At 35.5% G+C, this 26,111-nt stretch overlaps 1 protein-coding gene across 5 annotated transcripts; it reads right to left on the bottom strand.

The window, feature by feature from the left end:
* Positions 1-301: 301 nt before the first annotated feature.
* Positions 302-25,984, bottom strand: LOC132315647 (probable pre-mRNA-splicing factor ATP-dependent RNA helicase DEAH9). 5 transcript variants are annotated; one of them, XM_059813997.1, is made up of 23 exons: positions 25,628-25,979; positions 25,369-25,513; positions 24,534-24,608; positions 23,208-23,297; positions 22,922-23,001; positions 21,561-21,630; positions 21,364-21,449; positions 19,776-19,845; positions 19,530-19,625; positions 18,524-18,629; positions 17,563-17,582; positions 17,378-17,461; positions 17,215-17,268; positions 16,109-16,209; positions 13,725-13,815; positions 12,795-12,959; positions 11,569-11,658; positions 10,817-10,888; positions 10,111-10,209; positions 9,841-9,927; positions 6,997-7,050; positions 6,754-6,833; positions 302-819 (listed from the first exon to the last, which is right to left on the bottom strand). In XM_059813997.1, the coding sequence occupies exons 1-23, from the start codon at positions 25,726-25,728 to the stop codon at positions 672-674; spliced, it is 2,064 nt and encodes a 687-aa protein (XP_059669980.1). In that variant the 5' UTR covers positions 25,729-25,979; the 3' UTR covers positions 302-671. The 5 variants fall into 5 exon arrangements, with proteins under 5 accessions (XP_059669980.1, XP_059669973.1, XP_059669986.1 ...); XM_059813990.1 differs by having other exon boundaries at positions 17,563-17,609; positions 25,628-25,978; XM_059814003.1 differs by lacking the exons at positions 25,369-25,513; positions 25,628-25,979 and having other exon boundaries at positions 17,563-17,609; positions 23,208-23,293; positions 24,534-24,599.
* Between the last annotated feature and the right edge of the window lie 127 nt (positions 25,985-26,111).

Here is a 26,111-nt window from a genome sequence, read left to right as displayed (position 1 = left end):
TAACTAAATCAAGTAGAATTGAAAATTCAGGTCATTTGGAAAAAATTTAACCCCTATCCTGGGGTAAGGAAAACGTAACAAAACCCTCCAAAGACTGGACTCTGCTCAAGATGAGCCAATGGAGTTGTAACTTCATTTTCTAGATATCTTCTCCAAATTCTGAAGGAAAATAAAAATAAAAATAATCATATCCGTACACATCAGGATACTAGGCACTACTGATATTGCATAGATATTTGGTTGATACAAGCCTTGCTGGACAACTTCACAGAAGGTAACATCAGTCAATCTAGCACCAAAATTACTAAAGCAGAGCTATAATTCTCAATATTAATAAAGTATATTCCACTGGGCCATTGGCCTAGGTGCGATAATCTCTCCTCTTTGAGAGCCTTATAGTAGACATTTGTCAGAATGTGAGAGTATTTACCTAATAAAAAATACTAATAATAAAGAATAGCACACTTGAAAAGAGAGACGGTAAAATTAGTACAGGTATAATCAAGTAACGTGCAGTTTTGAAGGTTTACAACTAGTACATGTACAAGATCTCCTGCGGCTATTATAACGGACAATGCTGATTGGCTTCTGTTTCATTTTGAAAAGCATCGGGTGGTGGTGGTGCTCACAAGGTAAAAATGTTTTGAGCAGCTATACTAGCAAAAGAGGAATCAGAGAGCAATAGGATTGGGCTGTTTTTGCCTGTAAAAATGTGGAGCAGCCTCTCTCAGCCAAGAAGGATCTATGGAGATGACATTGCGCATGTATTGTCGATCAGTTGACATGATAGAATGGTATATAACCCACTTTGGATTAACTCTGCAAAACAAGGTTCAAGGAATAAAAATCATCATTGTCAAGTTTGCAGTAAAGTGAATTAGTTTCTTTTATCATGCGTTGGATAAAAAAAATTTATGAATCGAGTATGAGCATTGGCTTTACAATGAGAGCTTCCTTTCTAGGAATAAACTGTCTAGAGATGCATTGTTTTTACAATAGAAAAATAATTTAAAAGAATAATCCCAAACCCTCCCAATTTGGGATTTAAAAGGGTTGGGTTACTAAGATTCTGTATGGTCAATATGTATAAATATATAGATTTTTTTTTTTTTTTTTAATGGGTTAGGGGGGTGTGGAGGGGTAAAGGAAAATGAAATGAAAAAGAAAATGGAAGAAAGGAAGAGAGGAAAGATGAGAAAAGAAACAACCCTATGTTAGGTAGATTTTGACTTCTTGTGCGAGCACAATCCAACCAAAAATTGAGTGGCACCTACTTGCACTACATTGCATTCTGCACAAGGAACAATCAGTATGCATCATACCTAAACCTGATATGACCACATTTGTTATCATTCCTAGTGTATTTAGCAACAAGGTCACATGCATGTTGCAACATTCTTAAACCTGATGGTCCTTGTCTCTTTCTAAGAGCTGTAAAATAAGTTAAATTTTTGTTCATTTCATAGTATTTGAAAGAGAAAAACACCCTACAACTATCATCATTATACTGGCATTTCCTATATTTTATTGGATTTACATTTTATACATTCAATTGTAATTCTCATGATTCTGAACATTTCAATTTAACATATTTTTCCATGTATTTACTTTGTTGCTAGAATTTCCTTACTAGCAAATGATAGGAACCAAGGCATGTCTTAGGCAAAGGGCAAACCCAAGTGGGTCAGATGTACACAGGCTTACATCCGCATGCGGAGAGGTGATTTCCTTCTTTTGAACTTGTGACGTTTCCAATTTTTCAGCGTTTTTTTATTTTTCCGGAATTTTCATTGTCACAGGGGCATTTTCGTCTTTTCACGTTATGTGTACGGGATTGTGGTTGGGTCCATTTGCATTTCATACATTTTAATTTATGTGGATTAAGTGGTGCATTTTTATGTATGTGGTGTAAATTGAAATTAAAAAGAAAAAGGAAAAAGAAAAGAATTAGTGGTGGGACCCACCATTAAAACAAATTGGTTAGAGACCATTTTTGGTCTCTCACACTCTCTCTCCCCGCTACCTCTTCCCTCTCTCTACCTTCACTCCATTTTTTCTTCTTCTTTGCTTCAAATCTTTGAGACTTGATAACTTCTTCAATTCTTGGAGTTTTTGAGTGACGTTTGAGGTGAAACGAAGAGCACGACGAGATCTACGCGATAGTGTAGGTGCTTCCCTTGGATTTCGAAATTCTTGATCATTTTAAGGGTTTTGCTCAATTTGAGGTAGGGGCTTCCTAATTCACATTATTCATGCACCTTTGTGAGTTATTCTACTTGAATTGTGTTAAAGCATGCTTATTGGTGTTAATTGTAGCCTAAAATGTCTTGATTGTATATATGTGATTATGTGAAGACTTGTCTTGATTGTGCTATATGAGAAGCATGCTTATATAATGAATTTTATGCCTATTGTATTGTTCACATGCTATGAATGGTGTATAAAAGCATGCCCTATTGTATTTTGTGATAATCCATTATTGTTTAAATATTAAAAGTATGAGAACATGCTTAATTGTGTTGTGTCAAATTCCTCATTTTCATAGTATGGAGATCATGAGACATGCATGTACGCCATTGGGTTGCATGAAGGGAAGAAATGGTTTTTTTTAAAATGAAAATGGGGAGTTTTGGGAAAGAATATTTTAATGAAAGTGTTTTGGAAAACCCAGTCGCTGCGGAGTCACCAACGGGCTGGTAGGTTAATGTAACCTAGAGGGAACTAAGGAGATTGCCCTAACGTGGTTGAGCTATCTGGGCCCCATAATGACGCTGCAGAGTCACCAAAGGTCAGGGACAGTAGCCAATCCTTCTCTCGGCGCTGCGGAGTCACCAAAGGGGGTTACATTAACAGTTTGAAGGCAATGATCCTGATTGTGAAAATGGGGAGCGGCATCGGCATGCATTGCATCTCCATTGCATCTTATTATTTGTGTTGAGAATGATAACTATGTTGTATTTTTTTTCTTTTCCTATGTTGAATGACCCCAACTCCTATTGGCCTATTCTTTGTTTTGGATTCACGGAGTCTCATGAGGTGCGTCTTAGGCGCCACCTACTAAGCAAATTGCTCACCCCACCATACTTATATTTTTTTTCAGGTCATGGCAAAGAAATGGTAGATGAGATTCCTCCGCAAGCTTGAAAGTTGTTGGAAGATGTTTTTTTGCTATTTTGTATTTGGCCATTTCATGGGTAATTGTAATTTTGGGAATGTAAATAATTTTGTATTCATGGCCATTAAGAAAATGTAATTAACTTTTAATTACACTAAATTCTCTAGTTTTTTAGTGACGTGTGGTAAATTATGTTAATAACGTGGTTGTTGTTATTAAAATTATTGTTGAAATGTATTAAAATTACACGTAAGTGTAGTGGCGTGGGTGTTTGAATTACCAATGTTGGTGCATCTAGGTTATCACTGGACAGTGGGAAGTGGAAGTGAAGATTTCCCGGTACCGGTCGACTTATAGCTTCCCATACGTCGACCGGTATCTTCACAGTGTGGGTTAATGTTGCATACGTTCCAAACCAGTCGACGTAGGTATCATGTCCCAAACCATCAACCGGTATCTTGGCAGTGGGTTTTCCCACTGTTCATACCCAAACCAGTCGACGTATGGTGTGGATACGTCGACCGGTTTCTGTCTCTTAAGTAATATGTGTTTAGTTTCCCAAATTGCACTTTGGCACACAAGTGAGGTCTCACGTAATTATTTTATGACCCAATAAAATGCCATAATTATATTTTTAACCCTCGAAAGGATTATATTGCCCCGAACCTTATTTCATTTACTATGTGATACAAGTTAATGACCGTTGTACCCTTGAGTCTCAATTTATTGAATTGTGGTAAATTACCATTTTGCCCTCTTCGGACTTTGATATTTAAATGTAACGTGAAATGACCGTATTACCCTCGGATGTTTTTGGGTTGGGTTAGGACCCGTTTAATGATCCGGATCCATGAGGAGCTGGGTCGTTACAGAACCCATGACCTACAGGTCACAATGGAACAATGTGATGTCCTACATCGCTAGGGGGAAAAGGTTGTTGCCACTTGTATATGCGGATGCCTCCTAACAGTGTAGACATGTTTTGAAAATCGTAAATACATAGAGTGCAAAGCAGACAATATCTATACAGCGGGGCGAGTCATGACAAGCAACATTACCATTGCACCAAGGCTTTTTTTCCCTTAACCAAGGGATGTCTAGCATATTTTACTTTTTTATATGCATTCTCTAAATTTATTTATTTTTGATAAGTAAATTTTATTAAAGAACCCCTAAAAAGTGGAGCGAGACCCAAGTACAAAAACAAGGCCAAGACGCCTCAAGCCTTCAAAGAGGCCAAGAAACAACCAACTCCTCTACAGATCGAAATTCCTCCCTGAACCCAACAAAAAAGAGTGAAAAGAATAGAGAACTTAAGCATAGAGATAGGCTTTCCCTTTCCATCGAAATATCTCCGATTTCTCTCAAGCCAAATACACCACCAAACATAAAGAGGTGTAGCCCTCCAAGCGTCCCAAATGAGAGCCCCTACTAAAAATCCTCTCCAAGCCTCAATCAACCCTCTAGTGGAGCTAGGAATCACCCACGGGATCCCAAACAACCCAATCATCAAATCCCAACAGCCCCTAGCCATGCTACAATGAAGCAGAAGGTGATCAACAGTCTCATCATCACGCAAACACAAATAGCATCTATTAATCACCACCTGGTTCATCCTCCTCAAATTATCCTAGGTTAAAATGCTACCCAAGACAGAAGTCCACGCAAAGAAGGCCACCTTGAGGGGGGCCTTGGATCGCCAAATAGACTTCTAAGGGAAAAAGCCTCCGGCGCCAACCGTAAGACACTTGAAAAAGGACCTCACCTCGAAGCGACCCTGAGGGTTAGGGATCCAAAGCCAACAATCAGAATCCCCAGCTGCGATCGTCTGACGGTACAGAAAATCCAAAAACTGGATAACCTCCTCAATCTCCCAATCCTAGAAGTGCCTCCTAAACTGAACATCCCAGGTCAGTCTCCCGTTATCAAGATGATAACAATCAACCACCAAGGCCTGCTTATGAGAAGCAATCCTATAAAGTCGTGGTAAAGCGAGCGTAAGAGGAAAATCCCCACACCAAAGATCCTCCCAAAATCTGATCCTCCTACCATCCGTGATTCGAAAACGAACATGCTTGCAGAAATCATCCCACCCCTTCCAAATGCCAGTCCAAACCCCCACTCCCCTAGGACCACGTCCACGAGATAACACCACCCTCCACTGCTCTCCCCAAATTTATACGCAATAACCCTCCTCCTCTTTTCAATCCTCTCTGCCATAGAGGAAGGAATCTGAAAGAGAAAGATGAAATAAGTGGGGAGACAAGAAAGGGTACCCTTAATCAAAGTGACCCGACCCCTCTTAGAGAGATACTGCTTCTTCCAACCCGCCAATCTTTTCTCAAATCTATCCACAACTGGATCCCAACTCCCCACACATCTCGAAGGGGCGCTTAGGGGCAACCCTAAGTAGGAAATAAGAAATAAGCCAGTGTGACAACCAAGAATCTATGCCAACCTCTCAATCTCAAGGACCTCCCCAACTGGCACAAGAACACTCTTACCAACATTCACCTTTAACCCAGAAACAACTTGGAACCAAACCAAAACACATCTCAGATATCTCAACTGATCTGCATCAGCATCACAGAGTACTAAAGTATCATCAGCAAACATCAAGTGGGAAATTTCCAATTGCTAGCAGCATCCCTGCCCACCTTAAAACCACTCAAGAATCCCAACTCCACCGCCCTCTGAATCAGTTTACAAAGGGCCTCCATCACAAAAAGGAACAAGAACGGAGAAATAGGATCCCCTTGTCTCAATCCCCTCGAACTAGAAAAAAAACCGGTCGGAGCTCCATTAACAAGAACTGAAAAACGAGCACAAGAAATGTAAAACAGAATCCATCTCCTCCACCGCTCCCTAAATTCCATCCTCTCCATCAAGTAGAGGAGGAAACTCCAACTCACATGATCATACGCCTTCTCGATATCCAGCTTGCACAAAAGACCTGGATTCCCACTACTCAATCTGGAGTCAACACATTCACTAGCAATAAGAACTGAATTCAAAATCTGGCGACCTCCCACAAAGGCATTCTGAGAATCAGAAATGACACCATCTAAGACCTTCCTCAACCTAGAGGCCAGGACTTTAGCAATCAACTTGTAAATACACCCCACCAAGCAAATAGGGCGAAACTCCCCAACATCCAACGCCCCACCCTTTTTCGGAATGAGAACAATAAAAGTGGCATTCAATTTGGTATTGCAAGTTTTAAATATGGAAATCATATCATGGAATATCCAACAAAATTTGGCAAAAGGTGGATACTTGCAAAAATGAGCAATCAATTTAGATACTTCTAATAACCTGAATAACACAAATGATGGATGAATATAAACTTCTTGAGAACTTCTAACAGTTTTTTTCTAAATTTATTATAATTATATGTAAATATTTCTTTTTATATTTACTTCTGCAAACTTCCATTAATTGCCTTGAGTAAATGGCTTCAATAGTGGAGTGTTTCTTCATTGGCTGCAGTTGATTCCTAATATTTGTTCCATTACCCTTTCCCTAGATTGGTATTGCAAGTTTTAAATACGGAAATCATATCATCGAATAACCAACAAAATTTGGCAAAAGGTGGATACTTGCAAAAATGAATAATCAATTTAGATACTTCTACTAACCTGAATAACACAGATGATGGGTGAATATAAACTTCTTGAGAACTTCTAACAGTTTTGTACAACCCATTGTGACTAAAAGCCTTGTGACAAGATAAAAAAAAAAATAAATAAAAAAAAACATAATTTTATCAGGCAATCATATAAGATTAAGAATTTTTTGAGAAAAATAAAGGTTTAATTTAATGAATTTCTCCATAAACAGAAACAAGGATGATCATTTAAGAATCGAAATTTCATACTCACTTCTAAATGACAAGCATTAGAGAAAAATCCAGCAGTAATTGCCTTTCTTACTACCTGCAACGGGGAAAATTGCTGTAACGTTAATCATTGCAACATGAAGAAGCATCTGGCAGAAGAAATCAATATTCTAGAAGGTTGAGCTATGAATCACATAAAGCAACTGTTAGAACATTTACACACACACACACACACACATATATATATTTATGTTGGGTTAAATTGTAATTACTTATAGTTTATGGTCATTGTGTAATTAGGTCTTTCTTACACTTGTATATAATCCCTATTTTGTTTAGGGTATCCAATAATGAGAAATATACAATTGCAGCCTCTGTATCTCTCTCTCAATCTCTACAACAAAAGAGTGTAGGGGACAAAACTATCTGAATCCTACCTAACGACTTGAAAGGTAGCTGATCTCCTGTCCACGGTAGCATGTTGACAAAAATTGCACATGCATAAACAAAGATGATTCTAAAACCCACCAAATCATATTTATCATCATATGCTTACTCTAGATGTAAGATGTATCAAGGATATTTTTTTTTGATAAGTAAGAAATGCATTGCAAGCGTTCAAAAGGGGAACGCATCCCAGGAGAACAAACAAAGGGCCAGAAAAACAGCCCTCTAAGCCTAAACTATAGAACCTTTTATTTTGTAATAGCTATAATTGTTCTATAATTCACAACAATTTAATGATAAAGGAATATCTACTATTGCTTTGGATTTCTCTGAAAAACACAAATAGAAGTTTGAAGACGAAGGAGGGACCTTTAGCCCAAATGGATAGATAATTGTGGATTCTTCAGTCAGATCAGTACTTATGAAAATATCCCAATAATTTTTTGATTGGAATTGTATGTGTGTGGGTGTGTGTGTGTGTGTGAGAGAGAGAGAGAGGGAGAAAGAGGTTTGTCTATAAAAGTATAAAACCAAGGGTACAGCAAACTCAGTTAACCTTGTAGTACTTACGGCAAAAGTCCAAAGTACTTTTTAGCAGGCCTAATTTTTTAGTACAAGGATCCTCTAAGTTGAAAACTCTCTACATTGTTGCATTATGGAAATCTTGACTCGTGGCATATTACTCAAATCCAAGGCTTATATTGCACCATGTAAGCTAACAAATAAAATTCTAGAAGTGGTGTTGTTTTAGGGCCACAGGAAGAGACGCCGTTAGTAGACGACGTCTAACCTAAGAGAGTCCTCATTTTATCTGTTATGAAATTGATCGGCTTGAGTCATCAAATTCCGGTCGCCGGAGGTTGTGACCTTGTTACTGGCGTGAGTAATATGATCTTGCTCAGATGTTACAAAGGATGTATGAAACATTTGTGTTGGGCACAGATAACAATTTCGATCCCAATGTTTGCCAAGGGTTTGATGATTGCCAAGGGTTTGAATAAACAAGAGAAATCTTTGGAATAGGAATGTTTTATATGATTTTGTAACAGTTACTATATTCTTCTTGATTTTTTCCCTGGACTCATTGAGAGAGAAAGAGAGTATCAGCATTAAAGGAAGACTCTCTTCCTTGTCCCTAAAACGACAAAGTTTTGTAAGTTTTATTAAGTTGGCTGATGTGGTGTAATAGAAACCATGGATATATATATATATATATATATCCATGGTATATATATATATATATATATATATATATATAATGCCAAGTGTCGGTGTCTCCACAATTCAACTTTTATGATAATGTAGTGAGTTTTTAACTTAAAGGATCCTTGTCCAATTTTTTAAGTGTGTAATTTAAGGCGGTTTGAAATTAAAGGTGGTTTTTGATTATTATTCAACATAAACAAACAGGTACACCAAGAAAGCAAATAGTAAATGAATTGGTGGTCCAGCAAAATAAAAGAACTAACTTAAATATAAAGATTGTTGTGATTGTCCATCCAGTGAAAGTCATTTATGCTTTTCTTTGATTCAAACGTTTCATGTCAATAACCATTTGTAACACTGAAAATCAAGGTGGACCCACAGTTTCAATATTAGCTTGATTTAGTGTGAGATAACTTTTCTTTTTTATTTTATTTTACTTCCTATTCTCTCCACTTCCTTGTTTCTCTTTGACTTATCATATGAATCTGCATTACTAAGTAGATAAGACACATGAGATGCACATGAGCGCGGCACATACATATATACGAGAGAGAGAGAGAGAGAGAGAGACACAGAGACAGAGAGATTAGTTTCAGTTTCAGATTGTTGTATTACCTACAAAAGTTCATATCATAACCTTTATTTTGTTAAATGAGCAATTAAAACAATGTAAGATTTCTGGTTCTCAGTAGCAGCTGACCTAGCAAAAGAAGAGAAGAAAGAAAAGCAGTCTTGCATAAAAATAAATAAATAATGTCTAGGCCACTTCTAACGAAGCAACATACATTTTCTCAATGTGCATGAGTAAAAGATGTAATTTACCATATAAAATGAGGAGTACAAAATATTCAAGGCCGTCCTCTACAGGCACAGCAAAAATATATGTTTTCAACTCCAAGAAATTATTAAAATTAGAATATAGCATAAATGAGAATGTTAAGATGGATCAACAGAGTGACTAGAAGAGTTAGGGTTACTAATGAGAGTGAGGAGAAAAATTAGGAAAGACCTATGAAAGCACCGGTAAGAAGAGGTAGAAAAGTTTGCATTGAAGATAAGAGACAAAAAGGGTGTGGGATGAACTGTTAAATGAATTTTAAAATTTAAATATTAGGGGTGAGATGGTGTGTAGTAGAAAATAATGGACAAGGAGCATTCGTGTGGTTTGACATTATTAAGGCAAGGATGATGATGGTGATGATGATGAATTATTAAAAGTATTGCACCAAGTTACCTGCATATCATTTTCGCAAGATTTTAAGACTATGCGCAGTCTCTGTGTTATTCTTCTGAGTTGTTCTCTAATTTCAATAACTTTTTTCTGCACAAAAACAACTAGTATAAATATAAATGATATGCCTATGGAATGTTCCAATAAGAGTATCTAGAAGCAAGTGAAACTCTACATAACAGATGCTAAGCACCAAAGCCAAGAATATTAAGATAAACATTCAACAACTTAAAAACGTTACTCAAAGCGGCTGATGTCAAAACGAATACCCACCATGGCATGGTAGTTTATGAAGTTATTATGACACCACTTGGATGATTTATCAGACTGAAGAAATCCTTTGTATACGTTTAGGAAGGTCACATGATCACCCTGCAGAATATTGTAAAATTTTAATATATAGCCTACATATACTGAGCAATGGGAAGAAAAAAATTGGTGTAACACGTGATCTTTTTCATACGAATGGTGGGTAATTTACAAAAGTATGGGTGCAATTGCCAAACAATTCCTTTGCGTGCATTTAGGCATGTCGAATGCCAAAGCCCCTAAAGATGGGACTGTAAAAATCTGTAACGCAAAATACTAAATTCAGATTTGAGATGTTACTATGAAGTTGAAATCAAACATCAAATATTTGTTATGTTGTGGCCCAAGTGTGTATGTGTCACACACATGCCTGACACGGCCATGGAACCCTCTAAATAAGTGTTCATGATTTCTAGCAATATATCATGCAGTTAACCTTCAAATGTTTCTGGCAAATCTAGCCTAAGCTAAAACATGAGATACCGACACAAAAAATAAATAAAGAATAAAATAAAATTCTAATTCGCACAAGAAAATGCAGAAAATAGAAATTTTTAAGACACAAATATAAAAGAGGTATTAGCTTCAAATTGAACTAATTAGGATTAAGGTATGTAGAGTTGAGTTGAGTCAAGCTTGTACAAATCAATTAGAATATGGGATGTGGAACCTCTGCAGCAGCAAATCTCATCTTGGCTTCATCCAGCTCCTTTTGTGCTCCCCTAACAGAAATCCAGATGGACTGTACAAAGAAATTTCAGATGTGATATTTCGGCTGGAATATTTCTCAGTATTAATATTATTTTTCCCCCACTAAAATTCTAGTATAATTGCGTAGAGAAAAATCCTAGTGCTAAATACTTTCCATCATGGCCTGGGCAATAACATTTCAGAAGCGAACAAATCGGCTGGAACATTTTCTTTCAGTATTATTTTTACCCATTAAAACCTAGTATAATTGTATAGAGAAAAATAATAGTGTCATATACTTCCCAACATGGCTTATCTAGTCATCTAAAATTTTGGACGACAGGAAGACTCACTCACAGACCCACTTTCGTCCCAATTGGGTTTAAACACTCGGCTTACTCTTTAGATAATAGAGGAGATGCCACCAAAGCTAAAGCCAGGTTTACTGTCTCTACTTACTGGATACGAAATCATCAAAATCCATAATTTTTCATAAGGTTCAATATAAACTCAACAAGGATATGATATTTGCAATCCATTTTTCTCCACTTGAATTTTATAATAAATGAAATGAAAGTGGGGTGTAAGAGTACCTTTTAGAATAATTGTGAAGTGAAAATGTTTTTGAAGGGCAATAATGTCATTTCCTTTTATAGCAAGTGGAGATTGAACATTATTTCCCTTCCAATAAAATCTAAGAAGTGTGATATGGTACAGTAGAAAAACATTTACCTGTACAGAGAGAACAGCAGAAATGGTGATGATTTCTTCAGAACATCCAAGCTGGTTTGAAGCTAAGATCATTTTTGAGATCATCGGATCCTACAAAGGTTGTAGTTCCCAACAGAAAATAATACAATCAAAATATTTTCTTCTTCCTTTTTGTCTTTTACTTGGCATCTATGAAACCATATACACGAAAATGTGTATGCCTAATCTTTGCACTATTATACACAATGCAGAGGCCCGAATGACCAGTATTGTGCTGGTCATCAAAGTATAGAATTACATGATATAACTAGTAAGCAACAGATCTCTCCATCAATCCCTCCTCCCAATCGGTACATACACATACAAGTGTGTGCGTGTATTATATTCTTACAAATACAAATATTTTCAAGAGAGGTATGTCATAAAAAGGCTTGTTCACAGCAGCAGAAACCATGAAAGTTTTGAAAGGACAACATTTCCTTGCAAAACCACTACAGAGATATCCAAGTTATACAAAGTAAAAATTTTTTTTTTTTTTTGATGAGTCCAAGTTATACAAAGTAAATAAAAGAGCACAACATCATATGTCGAGGAAAATCAAATGATTCCGATTAAAAAACTGGAGGCATGTTTTAAAAGATGTTCATATGCGACTGGAGTCACTGGAGTGACCTACCTACCACAATGTGGGTGTCAAGCATGGACCATGATAACGAGGAGCCTTATCCATGTTGGACAGTGTCACCTCTTGGGACACTCCCATAGATATTCCGACAGATTTTTGAAGTTCGTACAGAATTAAAATTCTTAATTTTGAACAGATGGCTGACATATCTCGGGCAGTTACAAATAAGTGACTAGTTTGAACCACACACATCAGGTTAAGCTTTCTTCCAAGATTAAAAAAATAATTGCAAGGAAAAATCAAATTGAAGTTTTATATAAAATTCTATTAAATCTTGACAATATCAAATCGTGTCATATCCTGTATCAATATCCATGCTTCTTAGGTGAACATTTTAGTTGGAGGGAGTTGAACAGTAACAATTACCAGACCCAGTGCAAGAGACATTGATTTATAAGCTCAGGAATTCCAACATTTCAAACATATTCTGAATCCATTTCCCACAGCAAAAAAAAAAAATGTAAGAAAAACAGAAGAATGCCATGTATTTTAATCAAAAGTCAACACTGCAAACACATGTATAAGAAACGAGGACATAGAATAGTGGCAAGTGGCAACATACTAATGGAATCTCTGCAACTTGGAAGCCAGCAGGTGAAGTAAGTTTTGCATCATCATCAAGGACTCCAAGCGAATAAAGTACTTCAAGTGCTCTAACCATAGCTTCGGGTGAAGGGGATGAAAGCCAATCAAAGCCTAAGATATTATCTATGCCTAAGGCCTTTAACTGTAAGATCAAAACCCAATATTCAGCCTCTACACTACAACAAAATGTGAACAAAAGCATGTATAACCAATCTAAAAGATTGCAGATGCAAGGACTGACAAGAGTGCTAATTGTTGCTTCTGCGACTAAAAACATATAATGCATTAGGGAATATCTAACCACAGATCTTACATCTTAATAGTGTGGTATATTTAAAACAGAGAGATAAGAAATTTTTTAATTTCGGATTTGCTAAAGAATCATTCAAAACATGTAAAACCTATTACTTAGAAGAAGCTCGGTGAAAACTCCAGTAAACCTCAAGTTCAGTAAACACAGAGAACTGATCTCCATGGAACCCCCTTCGTTACAACCATATTATAATTACAATCTCTTATGAAAGATTTCTCCTCAAATAATAATCAGAACAATGCAAAAATTAGTAAAAAGATTATTAATCCTTTCAAAACTGTCCACATTGACCTCCAACAAACTGGAGGGACAGAAGAAATACTGAAATATCATTTTAATAATTTGAGAAAACTGCATCGGTTCCAGATATTACATATAGAAATGCTAAGCATGTGTTTCAATGATACACAGTAAGCAGATGTTACCTAAAGAAATACAAAGCAGGCAGATTTGTTAACCATAGGAAGTCAGGGACCCTCAGAGTAGAATGAGCAGTTGAGCGAGGCACAAACCTAGAGCCTTTTGAAATATAATAATATTGATTACATAACAAAGATGATGGTGCCTCTATAAATTACTTAACAGACTGCATACCTGAATCACAGAGGAAATAAGGCTTGATCTCTGCATCTCTGGAATCCCTTCAGTAGACATTTCATTGACAAAATACTCTTCTGTATATAACCTGGTAATGGCATCAATAAAGAATGACAGTACATAAATTTAATATACAGAAAAGTAATAAGATACCAAAAAAAAAAAAAAAAAAGGTATCAAGAATAGGCCACCGGCGGCAATTACTAGAAAACGCAAAATACAGAGGCAAGGAGAACACATAGTGCCTTTAAAATCATCCAATGGTTCAAAGATATAGAAGAAGTCTTCTTTTTTTCTTTTTCCTTTTTCTTTATTCTGCTTTAATGTCTGTGCTTTTGATGGTTCCCCCCACCCACGCGTGTGCTCTTCAGCCTCTTCTCCTTTTCTTTAAGGTCAAAAACCAGAACCAGAGACACCTAAAAGGCATCAGAAAATAATATTGCTGACATTAAAGCTCCCAACTCAAATTATTAATTATATAGGGAAGGTTCACAAATCCTAAAGGATCCTGTTTTCCGCTGTTATCATCTTCCAAAATAAAGGCCCTTACTATCTAAAAGTCAGCATATCCTACAATCAACTAAGATCCAAAAAAAGCAAGCTCATGTGTAATACCATTCTCTGAATGGAACAACCAAATTGAACAGAAAAAGGGAATGCAATTAAGAAATTAATATTTCCCTATCTCAACATCTTGGAAAGCACCCAACAATTCAGAATTAGACTTCTGATGAGAGAATTATATATATTCAGACATCTATGAAGCTCCAAAAACTACAAAGATTAAAATCAACTTATAATGAAATAATCAACCCCATCATTCACCACAGAGAGAAGGAAAGATTTCACTGAGGAAAAAAAGACAGAAAAACGCAAACTTTCCAAATAATTACCTCCAGTGTCACCATAGACATCTAGACAGGGCACTATAGAATTAACATTCTATCCAATGATTCAATCTCCGTCGATTGAGATTTCTAAGAGAGACAGAGACAACACTTGCCATTTTGTAACCATGACAGGTTATTCACCCAAGAATTCTCATCTGCCACTTCAAACTGCAGTCGTAAAAGTAATTTTTACATAAACCACAACAGAGGACTCCAATTTCCATAGGGTCCCAACCATTAGTGTTAAGACTGTGGTCAGCCCCTGCTAATGCCTTGAAATCATTTAATTTTCACCCAATTCTCAAAAACCACTAAACTAATTGAGCATAATTCCAGCTGTTATAGATCAAACCTTCAATCCATCCTCATACCAGCAAATGGTGCTCGAACTGCCTTCCTTACCTATAAAAAAGATCATGCTGTAGTTCCCAAGTTCAAAGCCATGAAAGCTGTAGTAAAGAAGAAAGATGGGAAGTAGATGGGCAAGTTAGCCAACAGCCAAATGCAATACTAAGTATAAGTTCATATCACCCTCCTTTCAGTTGAAACCAAAGAACCCCATTCTGATGGGTTTGAAAAACTTTGACAGCTCCCAAATTTATGTTACATTATAGATTGCTTCTACGGTAAGACCTAAAAATGAAAAATACTTGTCCATATCCCAAATTCAAGACTAATTATGAACAATCAGGGATCTCTCAAACACCAATTGAACCCATCTAATCAACAATCATCTTCAAACCACAGAAACTGTATGCCTCAAGTATAGAACAGCATTATTTTCAGCTGAGAGTATCAACTAAAGGAAAATCATCTCCAAATTGTAACACCATAGCAGGTGGCACCCATCAGCCAGCAATTAACTCTCTTATAGATCTCCCTTCCCCTTGCTTGAACTGTTAGCCTTCCCAAGTCTCATCCAGAATGGAATGCAGAATAAAAGAAAGGAAAAGTGGAAACCCAGATAAATTACTATGGAACCACTAAAAAGCCACATGATAATGTGCAGTCCCCTCGTTAATCTCTATTTCTTGCAACAGAATACTTATTACAGATGAAAGGGGGCAGAAGCAAGCAAGAAAAAAGAAGTGTGTGGCAACAGTTCGAGGGACACACTTAGCCTGAGTAGTGCAAGTCCTATTAAGAGATTAGGATGCTTAATGGCATGATATGAACAAAGTACAATAGAAAAATGAGAGCAATCACAGATGTGAATGTGAGAATAAGATTTATGCATGCCGACATCTTTAATTTTAAAGGGGTAAAATAAAAAATTTAGCCACATGTGGGAATTGTTCAGCCAACTGATTAGCTTCCTTGAATTAGATATATTTAAAATACTTATCATCAGGTTCAACCTCTAGGACCAAGGAACGAATGATGATATATTAATAAAAACAAAAAAATATCAACTCAGACATCATCATGTAAATAAATGCTTGTAATAAGTTATTTTCTTATAAATATAAATGCGTGTAGTAAGTTAGGCACCTATAACATTTTCCCGGTCGTACTCTGCCAGCTCGACCAGCCCTTTGTCTAGCAGATGCCTTGGATATCGGTGCTACTACCAAATTTTCAATATCTGAAATCTGTAACAGAGTATATAAAGAATCAAATCACAATCAACATAACTAACTAAAAATAACTGAAATTCAAAATTAATATCCATAAGACTGATTTACAGCCCCTTTAGGTCTAAATTTCAACTCACTACTCATACTCAGACACATAAAGCTTTGGGTAACAATCTTATAATTCCACAAATCCTGCCATCCCTGATAGTGTGCCCACCAATATTAAAATTATAATCCATGCCAGAACACATAGCAAATTCTTTGTTCTCTCAATCCCAAATTGGACATTCAGAGCTTGAATTTGCATACCCAATTCGGTTAATTTCTCTATTGGCATTAGGTTTTAGGTTTTGATTGTTGGCGTGTCAAAAGATATGAAAGGGTGACTAGCTAGTGTAGTCAATAGTGAACGGCGAAGAAAAGAAAAACAAAGAGAAAAACTTAAGGGCATGGAGAATGTAGGGCAATCAAAGCATGGAGAAAAAAGGAACTGCTGATTCAGCCTTCAAATTTGAAGACTTTTCAATTACATATTAATTGTTATATAATTAATAAAATATATAGTGCATTTTTTATACATATATATATATATATATGACAAATATATATCAATAAAATCTGTAATATATACATGTTTATAATATAAGAAAATTGCAATTTCCATTATGAGTATTTCTATCCTCTTGAGAATCTTAGTAAATGGGAAAAGCAGTCTATACATGCATAAACAAGGCATTTTCAGTCTTTTCACAGAAGGAATCACATTTCTAACATTTAAAAAAAAAAAAAAATTGCTTTAATAGTCTTAACAGCAAGGGAAATCCAAAAGACCAACTCAACTAAAGTAGAGGTTGACCCTGTAAACTGAAAAGTTCTATTTGCGTATTGTAGCACCAAGCCTCGAGGAGATTGGTATAAGTACCCAATAATTAATGAACATATGCCAGAATTGTCACCAATCCTGTTGATAGCGCACACACATATACACACACAAAATACAAGAAACAATGTTATAAATACCGGGTTGTAGAACCGCTGTTTTGAGAACCCACCGTCAACAACATAGACGATACCCTGTACAAGTAAAAATTTTGGAAGGGAATAAGAGATAACTATCCACTGCCTGCTTGAAACTTTTCCATTTATATCTAACAAATTTTACTTCAAAATGTGAAGATGTTACCTCTAAAGTCAGAGAGGTCTCTGCAATATTTGTTGATATCACCACCTTCCTCTTACCTCTGGGAGTAGGAGAAAAAATAAGGTCCTAAAAGAAAGCATAAAAGTGAACTTCTTAAGTAAAAATCTGAAAAGAATCATTACAACGTTTACTTATTATGCCCTGATGCCATATGATAAGACACTAACCTGATCTGCACGTGAAAGTCCTGAATAGAGTGGCAAAACAATCAATCCTGTTAGTGAAATTTGGTCAGATATATTGTGTAAGCTAGACAAAATAATTAAGATCACGCTGTAAGATAAGCATGTCATACGGTCTTCTTACAAAAATCAAACTGATAGCACTGTGTTATACGGCTATTAAGTTTTTAACATGGCTAGTTTCGATTTGCAAATAGAAACTGCCAACCTCCATGTTGCACTGTAGTCCAATACATGAAGCTGGATAATGATATAAAATATATATATATATATATATATATATATATATATATATACACTGTATATAATGTGGTCAGGATAACATTAAAAATGTAGGTGTTAAGCCCTGTCAAAATATGATATATGCATGATGCTTCTCCAGAGGCCTGGATAGAGCAAGATTAATCCTGATGCAACTTGCTTTTTCATGGCATGCACCTAAAGGCAGGACAAAGAATGATGAGTTGGTTATTTGCAAATATGTTAAAAAGGTATTTCTTATCTAATGAAGGATTTGAAATCTCATCAAATGGTCATGGTAAGTGTAACGCTGTAATTTGTAATAATTTATTTCTAATGTTCAATTATTTATAGGTTTGAACAAATACGAAACCGTCAGGGGACTAAAATAGTCTTCTGAAAACCGAATCTTAGTCAAGAATAAAAAGAAAATTTTAATTTTATGTGATAATGAGAACACAACTGTAAAGAGACATTCAGACATATTGCTACTTATCAATAAAAAAGAGACATTCCGATATATTGCATAGGAATCCAAGAAAGCCCTAAGCTAAAAAGTAGATTGAAACTTAAATATGAATTCAACATGTATTAATTTAAGTTGAAAATATTAACCACCAATATGCCAAGAAAAAATGACTTCAGAGAGACAACTACCCAGAAAAGATTGCCTTGCTGTAAATGATGAATCCTAAATCAAGGATACCTGAAGCAGACTTTCCATTACTTTGAGCTTCGTCTGTGATCAATTGGACTGCAGCATCAATATCATCTTGACCAGTTAAGAATACTAGGATATCACCCATTGGCTCCTAGAAAACAAATGTAAATGTATGACCAGTATTATTGATCCTTCCACACTTAAAAAACACAAACAAAAAAAAAAAGACAAAAACTAGAACAAAACAAAAATAAATGTATACATTTTCAAATAGGAGGTATCCATCACATTCTGATTGTAATCGATAAACAAGTAGAAGAAAAGAAGTTATGTAGGCCTCCACAAAAGTACGGAGTTAAATAATTAAGTTGGTGATGTTAAAGAACAAAAGGGTGGCCCAAAAAGTGTGGATTGAGAAAATTCTAACAAGGGTGGTTGGGGGAGAAGAAAATATATGATTATCCATAATTGAACAACAAACACGGCCCAAAATAAAGCTGAATGTTCAAAAAAGATTTATGCAACAGACTCATAGTGGTTGGAGCTTAAGGCTTTGTTGAATTAAGAGAGATTTACAGGATGTAAGAAACAAAAATGGCTTGGAAAACTAATTAGAGGATGGGAAGGGGGTAATTTGTCAGAATTCAGTAAGCAATAACTAAGTACTAACATGATAAGAGAGAAAGTTAAGAGGGTGGCAATACTCCAAAGTCTGAAGAGACAGAAATATTCTAAGCCAAAGTATATGGAAAAGAGTCGATTTAATGACCTTTTCTTGTTATCTTTATGTATAGCTGATATTGCCAGAAGTGAAGTATCAAGTATGCAAATAAAACTTTATACGTGTCTCCATTTTTCTGTGTTTGTGGCTGTGTTCCTAATAATATGAAATATTGCTGGCATAGTTGAAAGGGAAGTATCTAAGCAGAAACCAGAACTATATACATGTATTATTGGACACCGAAAAGAACCGCCCTACAATTAGAGTTCATATATTGGTTGGCAAGAAAGTTCACATAATTAAGTCATCCTATCACAAGCTTCTACGCACCTGATCATGAATTGACAGTACTGTTGAAACAGCAGCTTGGAGATAGTCTGGAACAGATTCCTCAACATAAAAAAGTTGTACATTAAATCCTCTTCCCTGAAAGTAAAGTAAATAATTTTGATACCTTAATTTATTATACCTCTATGATAAGTCATAATCTCAAATGAAAGCTAAATCCATTTCAGAAACATCAAAGTTGTCTTCCAATAAATAGTATATAAAGAGTTAGAATCCAGTATAGCATACCTCAACCGACAGAATGGCAGGCTCTGTCCTCGGTCCATGCTCCTCAGCTTCCAGTCCTAAACGCCTTTTGCTAGTTTTCAATAAACATAAGAAGTTTGTGTTGTAATGGACGGACATAGGACACTTGCGTGCGCGTGCGCGCGCGCACACACACACAGATAGAGAAGAAAAAAGAGAGAGAGAGAGAGAGAGAGAGAGCACTTGATGACTTTTCAAGTAATCAATCTTGACTACGTGAAATCAATAAACTTACAAAATAAAAATAAAAATAAAAATTAACTGACACCTAGGACCATAAAACCACAAGCAGTAGAAATTGATGAAAGTGTTAGAAGTGTTCAAAAAAAAATTCCTAAAGCTTTGCCATGGTCAGGGCCACCAAATCAGGTTGAAAACTATTCATGGTAACATAGAAATAAAAGAAAGGGACAGAAATAGAGAAAGGACAAAAGAAAGAGGGAAACTGAGAAAATTATGCGAGACAAGTAATTTTTTTTCCCTTCTCACAAAAAAGATAATTTTTAGTTATTGGAAAATTAGAGTCATGGACGATGTTGAAAATAATTATAAAAAAAAAAAAACATGGGTGAATAGCTCAGTTATAAAATTGACATCATGAACTCCATTGCAAGTTTGCTTAGAGTCTCTTGAGTTTTCAGGCATCCTTCGGCAAACTATAATTAATTTGATGTTCTAGCACATTTATTAGGCTTTATTAAGTTCATATAAACCCTTGCTCCATTCACTATCTTGTTTGGGCTATGGAAAGAGAAGTACATGAGATTTAGGCCGAGCTGCCAATTGGTGTTGGGTTCAATCAGTGTGAATCAAGAGTAATGCACGTTAAATGGATTAACTTCAGGCATTCCAACTCTACAAAGCCTACCAGCTTGTATGTGTTAAGTTCTGATACAAATAATACAACAAAATACATCCACAAGTATTAGAAACCTAGAGGTAGATCCAAAGATACTTGACCAAATGAACATTCAAAAATTAAGTCAAAATTAGAATTATGACAACTTTTCCAGATTAAAATTCAACTTGTTAATCCTTCCAACGATTCAGGACTAAAAGATTGAAGCTTAAATAAGTATATCAATGAAATGATCTTGAAAATTATCCATCTTATTGGACATTAATGGAACATATATAACTTTGAGCAAAGCAGGATTACGCAAAACCAGCTATATGAAACAATTAGGAGGATAATGCCATTTTAGATGGAAGGTGCAGGTTTTCCAAAAGAGATTGTATTTTTAAAACAAATGCCTCCAACTAAAAACTGGAAGCAACTGGAGTTAGTCTCCATGAATCACTCATGCACAAGAAACCAAGAAATTTGTAAAGATTTTGGGTTTCGACAAGGAGTCGACCTAGATAGAGGAGAGGCCAGTCTACAGAGATACACGTGTAGATACATGGAAAGACACTCAAGATGTACCAACAAAAAATTACTAGACTATTGAAATTGCAATGCCTTTATGAAACATTTCCACACAGATGTGTGCTGCACAAAATAGAATGGCAACATCAACCAATTAAACAAATTTAGAACCCAATATTATAAAGGTATTACGAAGAAAACCTGGTTTGGAAAAAAGCAGCCATCGATTTTGCTTCAATTGTAGCGGATGAGATAATGAGACGCAGCTCAGGTCGACGCCGTTGGATCTACATATTTAGCAATTAGGTCAAGAAGTATAGGATTGAAAAAAACAATCACTAACTTCAATACAATCACTAACTTCAATCACAGGTTAATCCTAATTTTTGAAAAAGTACCTTTTTCAGAAGACCCAATAAGATGTCTGTTGAAAGAGACCTTTCATGAGCTTCATCCACCATTATAACACTGGAATTGTCATGTTAAAATAGTTAATGCCAAATGTATAGACAAATAAGATAAATCAAACAAAATTACCAAATCCTAAAGTTAGATTAAGTTAGCCGAGCCACCCCTCCAGAATATTCACACACATGAAATTGCAAAATGAATACAATAATAATAAGGATTAGTGGAAGCGGACATAGTCCATCCAAAAGTAATTCCTATGACCCACCATGGAACTTAATCCTTTCAGATGCACCAAAGAGTTGGCAGCAAATAAAGCTATGATCAACCTAGAAGTGATGATCCAAAATGTAAGTAAATACCAATGCAATTCGATTCTATAAGGTAGATATTCCTACATTGTTCTCAGGTGCAAACTCACAGTGACTTTCTAAAACAACAAAGATAAATGTTAGGTAATAAATCTTATTTTTATTTTTTATTTATTTTTATTAGGTAAGTACTCACACACATTGCCCCACTTCCCTCCCCCTTTTAGGGAAGGAAGGTTATACCATTGGGCTAATAGCCAGTTGATAAATCTAAATCTCAGATTATTTTGACTGGCTGAGTACCTAGGAAGTACGTACTTCCAATTTACATAGGCTCTTCTTTGGCATTATTAGCACAATGGTATTTTGGTGCCCTACTTGACACATACAAAAATGAAGTTCTTTTGGAGATAGGAATATCACTTGGCACACTCTTTTTTTTTATAATCTTCAAATACATCTTGCCATAATAATCTTCTAGATAATATCTTATTTAATTTATCATTCATTTATCTGGATTCATTGTTATTTAAGATATTAAAAAAGTCTTTATCCTCTAATCACATAGATGAAATCTAAAGATTGGACAACATTATAAAAGCAATTTATGTTCATTCAGCGTACTATAACTATTTTTTTCAATGTCCACCATTCTTTTGTCCCTCCTTGTGGAGGGGGACCAGAGTAAGATACCAAACAAGTTGCTTATAAGTTTTTATGGCCATCAATTTTTCACTATATTTTTTTTTCATGGGCAAGAAATTCACACACCCATTTGTCCCTACGGGGAATCAAACCCTCACCTCCAATATTAGGAGGTAGAGGAGATACCACTAGGCTTCAGCCTTTGGTGGTAAATTTTCACTATTTTATTGTCCCAAATTGTATAGGAGGTCTACTGATTTCCATTTTATATATTAGTCTTGTTAATTATAGATAGATATTACAAGAAGTTTAAAAGTGCATCTGTTTACATGATAAAGAAAAGAGTAAAAAAGGACAAAATTTTTATGGTTTGCTTCTGAATTATAAATGGGTACCTATACTTGCTCAAGAGAGGATCATCCATCATTTCCCTGAGTAACACCCCATCTGTAAGAAATTTGATCCTAGTTACACCCTGCACTGTCAAAACAAGAAAACTCCCAGCACTCCATAGTACGCAAATACAACCACATGACTGATATAAAACAATTTGATCCTACTGTAAATAACCATTTAGATTATCAATACACATTACACACCATGTGGGATGCAACATATTGGGAAAGATGCACTCGTTTTATGTAATCTTAAAAACAGCAAATAAGAGACAAGAATTCTCACTGTATTTGTAATATCTTCAAATCGAATCGTATAACCAACTTCCTCTCCTAATTTGACACCCATCTCTTCAGCCACCCTTGAAGCAACTGCCTATGCATCAGAAAAACCTTAAACTTCTAAGAGGTGAATAAAATAATTCTTTATAGATATCAAAGTAAAGTGAACCATCAGAAAAAGAGCAGTAAACAGCATACAGAAAAAAGAAAAAGAAACTCAAGAGGTAGGTAAGATCTAAAAAACAATTAGCAGCAAATTTTCGAGGCATAATTCTTAACAATCAATGCCCACGAGCTTTGCTTGTGGTCCATGTCATTTTTGGCCAAAATCCATCCCCAAAATCGCGTTTTTCAGTTCTATAGGAAGACTATCGAATATTTCGGAATTCTTTTGCGAGGTCTAAATGAATTTGGATTGAATCTGAAATTTGATCTTTTTTTTTTTTTTTTTTTTTTTTTTTTTGGTTTAGTTAAGTAATTAGGAACTTATCTCTATTTTTTCAGACACTGCCAAATTGAACCAATTTAAAAATGATTCCTTCAATTTTTAGGATTCTTTTACCTTTATAAATAGTGGTTATAGTTGCAGCATTTTTTTTTTTTTAACGCATCAGAATTTGTCTCTCTGAATTTTGTGGATTCGAAGTTGTTCCATCCTTTACTTTCATAGCTTCCCCTCCATCAGGTTCCTTATTTCAAGTGTTAGCTAAAGAAAAGGATCATCAAACATGGTGAAACTAGTAAAGCACTATATCTCTTATAGTTAGTGTAACATGATCCATTACATCCACGAATGCAGAAAAATCTTTTCCTACCGGCTACCGCCTTTCTGGTTAAAAGAATATGGCAAGCATCGCCGGTCTATTTAATCCATCAATTAACAAATTCAGTGTCAGGGATTAAGATCATGATATATTGATAGCACTTGAACAAGAAGTAGTTGTAACCTTCACAAATCAATATCAACTTAGCTAAAGCCTCTAGTATATGGTCTACTGGGCTGAATTTCATGTTCTCCCTCAATTAAAGATAGTGTGATTAAAACATTCTCATTAAGATACAAGTTCATCCAAATAAGGATACAAGAACAAATCTTAGTCCTAAGAGTACAATTACAGAGTCCTTGAATTTATGAAAAGTCACTTTTAATGAAAAAACTCTTCGAAACTACATGCCACACATCTTTTACTCCTATACTGACTACATTTTCCTCCATGTAGAACATCCTCACCAAAATAGTATCATAGCAACTGAAACAACCTCATAAGTACTTGCAATGAAAACATAAAATATAACATATCCGACATAGCACAAACTAAGAAAATAATACCTGGACAGCCAATCGTCTTGGTTGAGTGCAAGCAATGACGCGTCCACCATCAGCCCAACCTGCTTCTTTGAGGTACTGCAATTTCAGACAAAACAAAAAAAGTAGAAGATTTGAATTTATCACACAATGCATTCATTCAAATATCTTCAAAATACACAATCATTTTTAAACATAAAAAATACATACACAACAATTTTATTTTTATATGTGTACGCGTTAGTTTGTGTGTGTCTGATATAGTAGTAATCAGCTCATTCACTCACGCTTTCTTTTTCACAGTTATACACAGGTTTAATGTGCTATGGAAAGGACCCACTAAATAAAATGAAGCTAACACCAAAAATAATTACAAAAGTTATGGGTCTACTTGGTTTTTTACTGAGAAAACAGTTCTCAAGAACTAAGAAAATAGAAAAATATTTTCAGAGAACAATAAAAGACCATTCTCTAAAACAGACCTTTTTTTTAAACTGAGTTTTCATAAAACAATTGTCAGAAACTGTAAATCAAGCAGGTTTTTGTACAGTTTATAATTTTTAATTTTCAAAAAATTAAAAACTGAACCAAGCAGGCCCTATATTTTTTTGTAATTTTGAGAAACCCTAACACTGATCAAAATGCTATGAAAAAAAACGTTGATGGACTTGTTCAAATTGTGGGTCAATCTCATGTTAGATTTCCACAGGAAGACCCTTTACAAGTGAAGTCTCAGTAATGAAATTGGAACATGATATATGACCCTCTATAAGTGAAGTCTCAGTAATGAAATTGGAACATGATATATTGATTATAAGAGCACAACATGATACAAAAGGTATACAAAGGGAAAGTGAACCTGAGGAATCTGAGTGGTTTTGCCACTACCGGTCTCGCCGACAACAATAGTTGTTGCGTGAGTCTCCACTAGATATAGAATAGCTGTTCGGTAGTTGTATACAGGGAGTCTCTGCCTCTGCTTCTCTATGCTTGCATAGCCAAATCTGTGAACCGAAGGAACATTTGCATATATGAATATATGATACTAATATACAGTTATACACATTCGAACATATATACACACACAAAGAAACACAACGATTGAAGAAGAAAAGTACCCAGATGATGAGGAGGAAGAGGTGGTATAGAAAAGAACACCGCCTTCTTCGTCGTCGAGGAGGCGAGGCCTCTCGGACCCTGGTTTCCAGAATTGAGGCATGTGTGAGTGCGAGTGTGAGTGTGAGTGTGAGTGTATGTCTGTGTCACTGTGTGTAAGTAGTCTGTTTCGCTTCGAAGTATCATAAGCACTTGTCTTCGGGTTGACCCGAGCTACCCGAAATCTCTCTCCTTCTAATTTTTTATGAGTATATAAATTAGGGCTTCTTTTTTGGGATGGGGTGGTGGAGAACCGGTGGTAATTATCCGGCAAAGCAAATTAGGGTTATTTGTCCAAGTGCCAGGGGCCAGCTGCCCCCTCCAAATACACAATGAATCAATGATATATTGATTATAAGAGCACAACAAATTCTTCTTTTTCTGATAAAAACTTCTGTTTTGTGTTTTCGTTGACAAATTAGTGAAAAATTTAAACAAGGGGTGAAA

This window comes from Cornus florida, unplaced genomic scaffold (genome assembly GCF_030987335.1).
Source record: "Cornus florida cultivar Cherokee Brave unplaced genomic scaffold, ASM3098733v1 CherokeeBrave_3.0.0_Hap2_Chr01, whole genome shotgun sequence".
In the NCBI taxonomy this organism is placed as follows: domain Eukaryota; kingdom Viridiplantae; phylum Streptophyta; class Magnoliopsida; order Cornales; family Cornaceae; genus Cornus; species Cornus florida.
The sequence above is the reverse complement of the archived record's forward strand: the minus strand, read 5'-3'. Positions and strand labels throughout refer to the sequence as shown.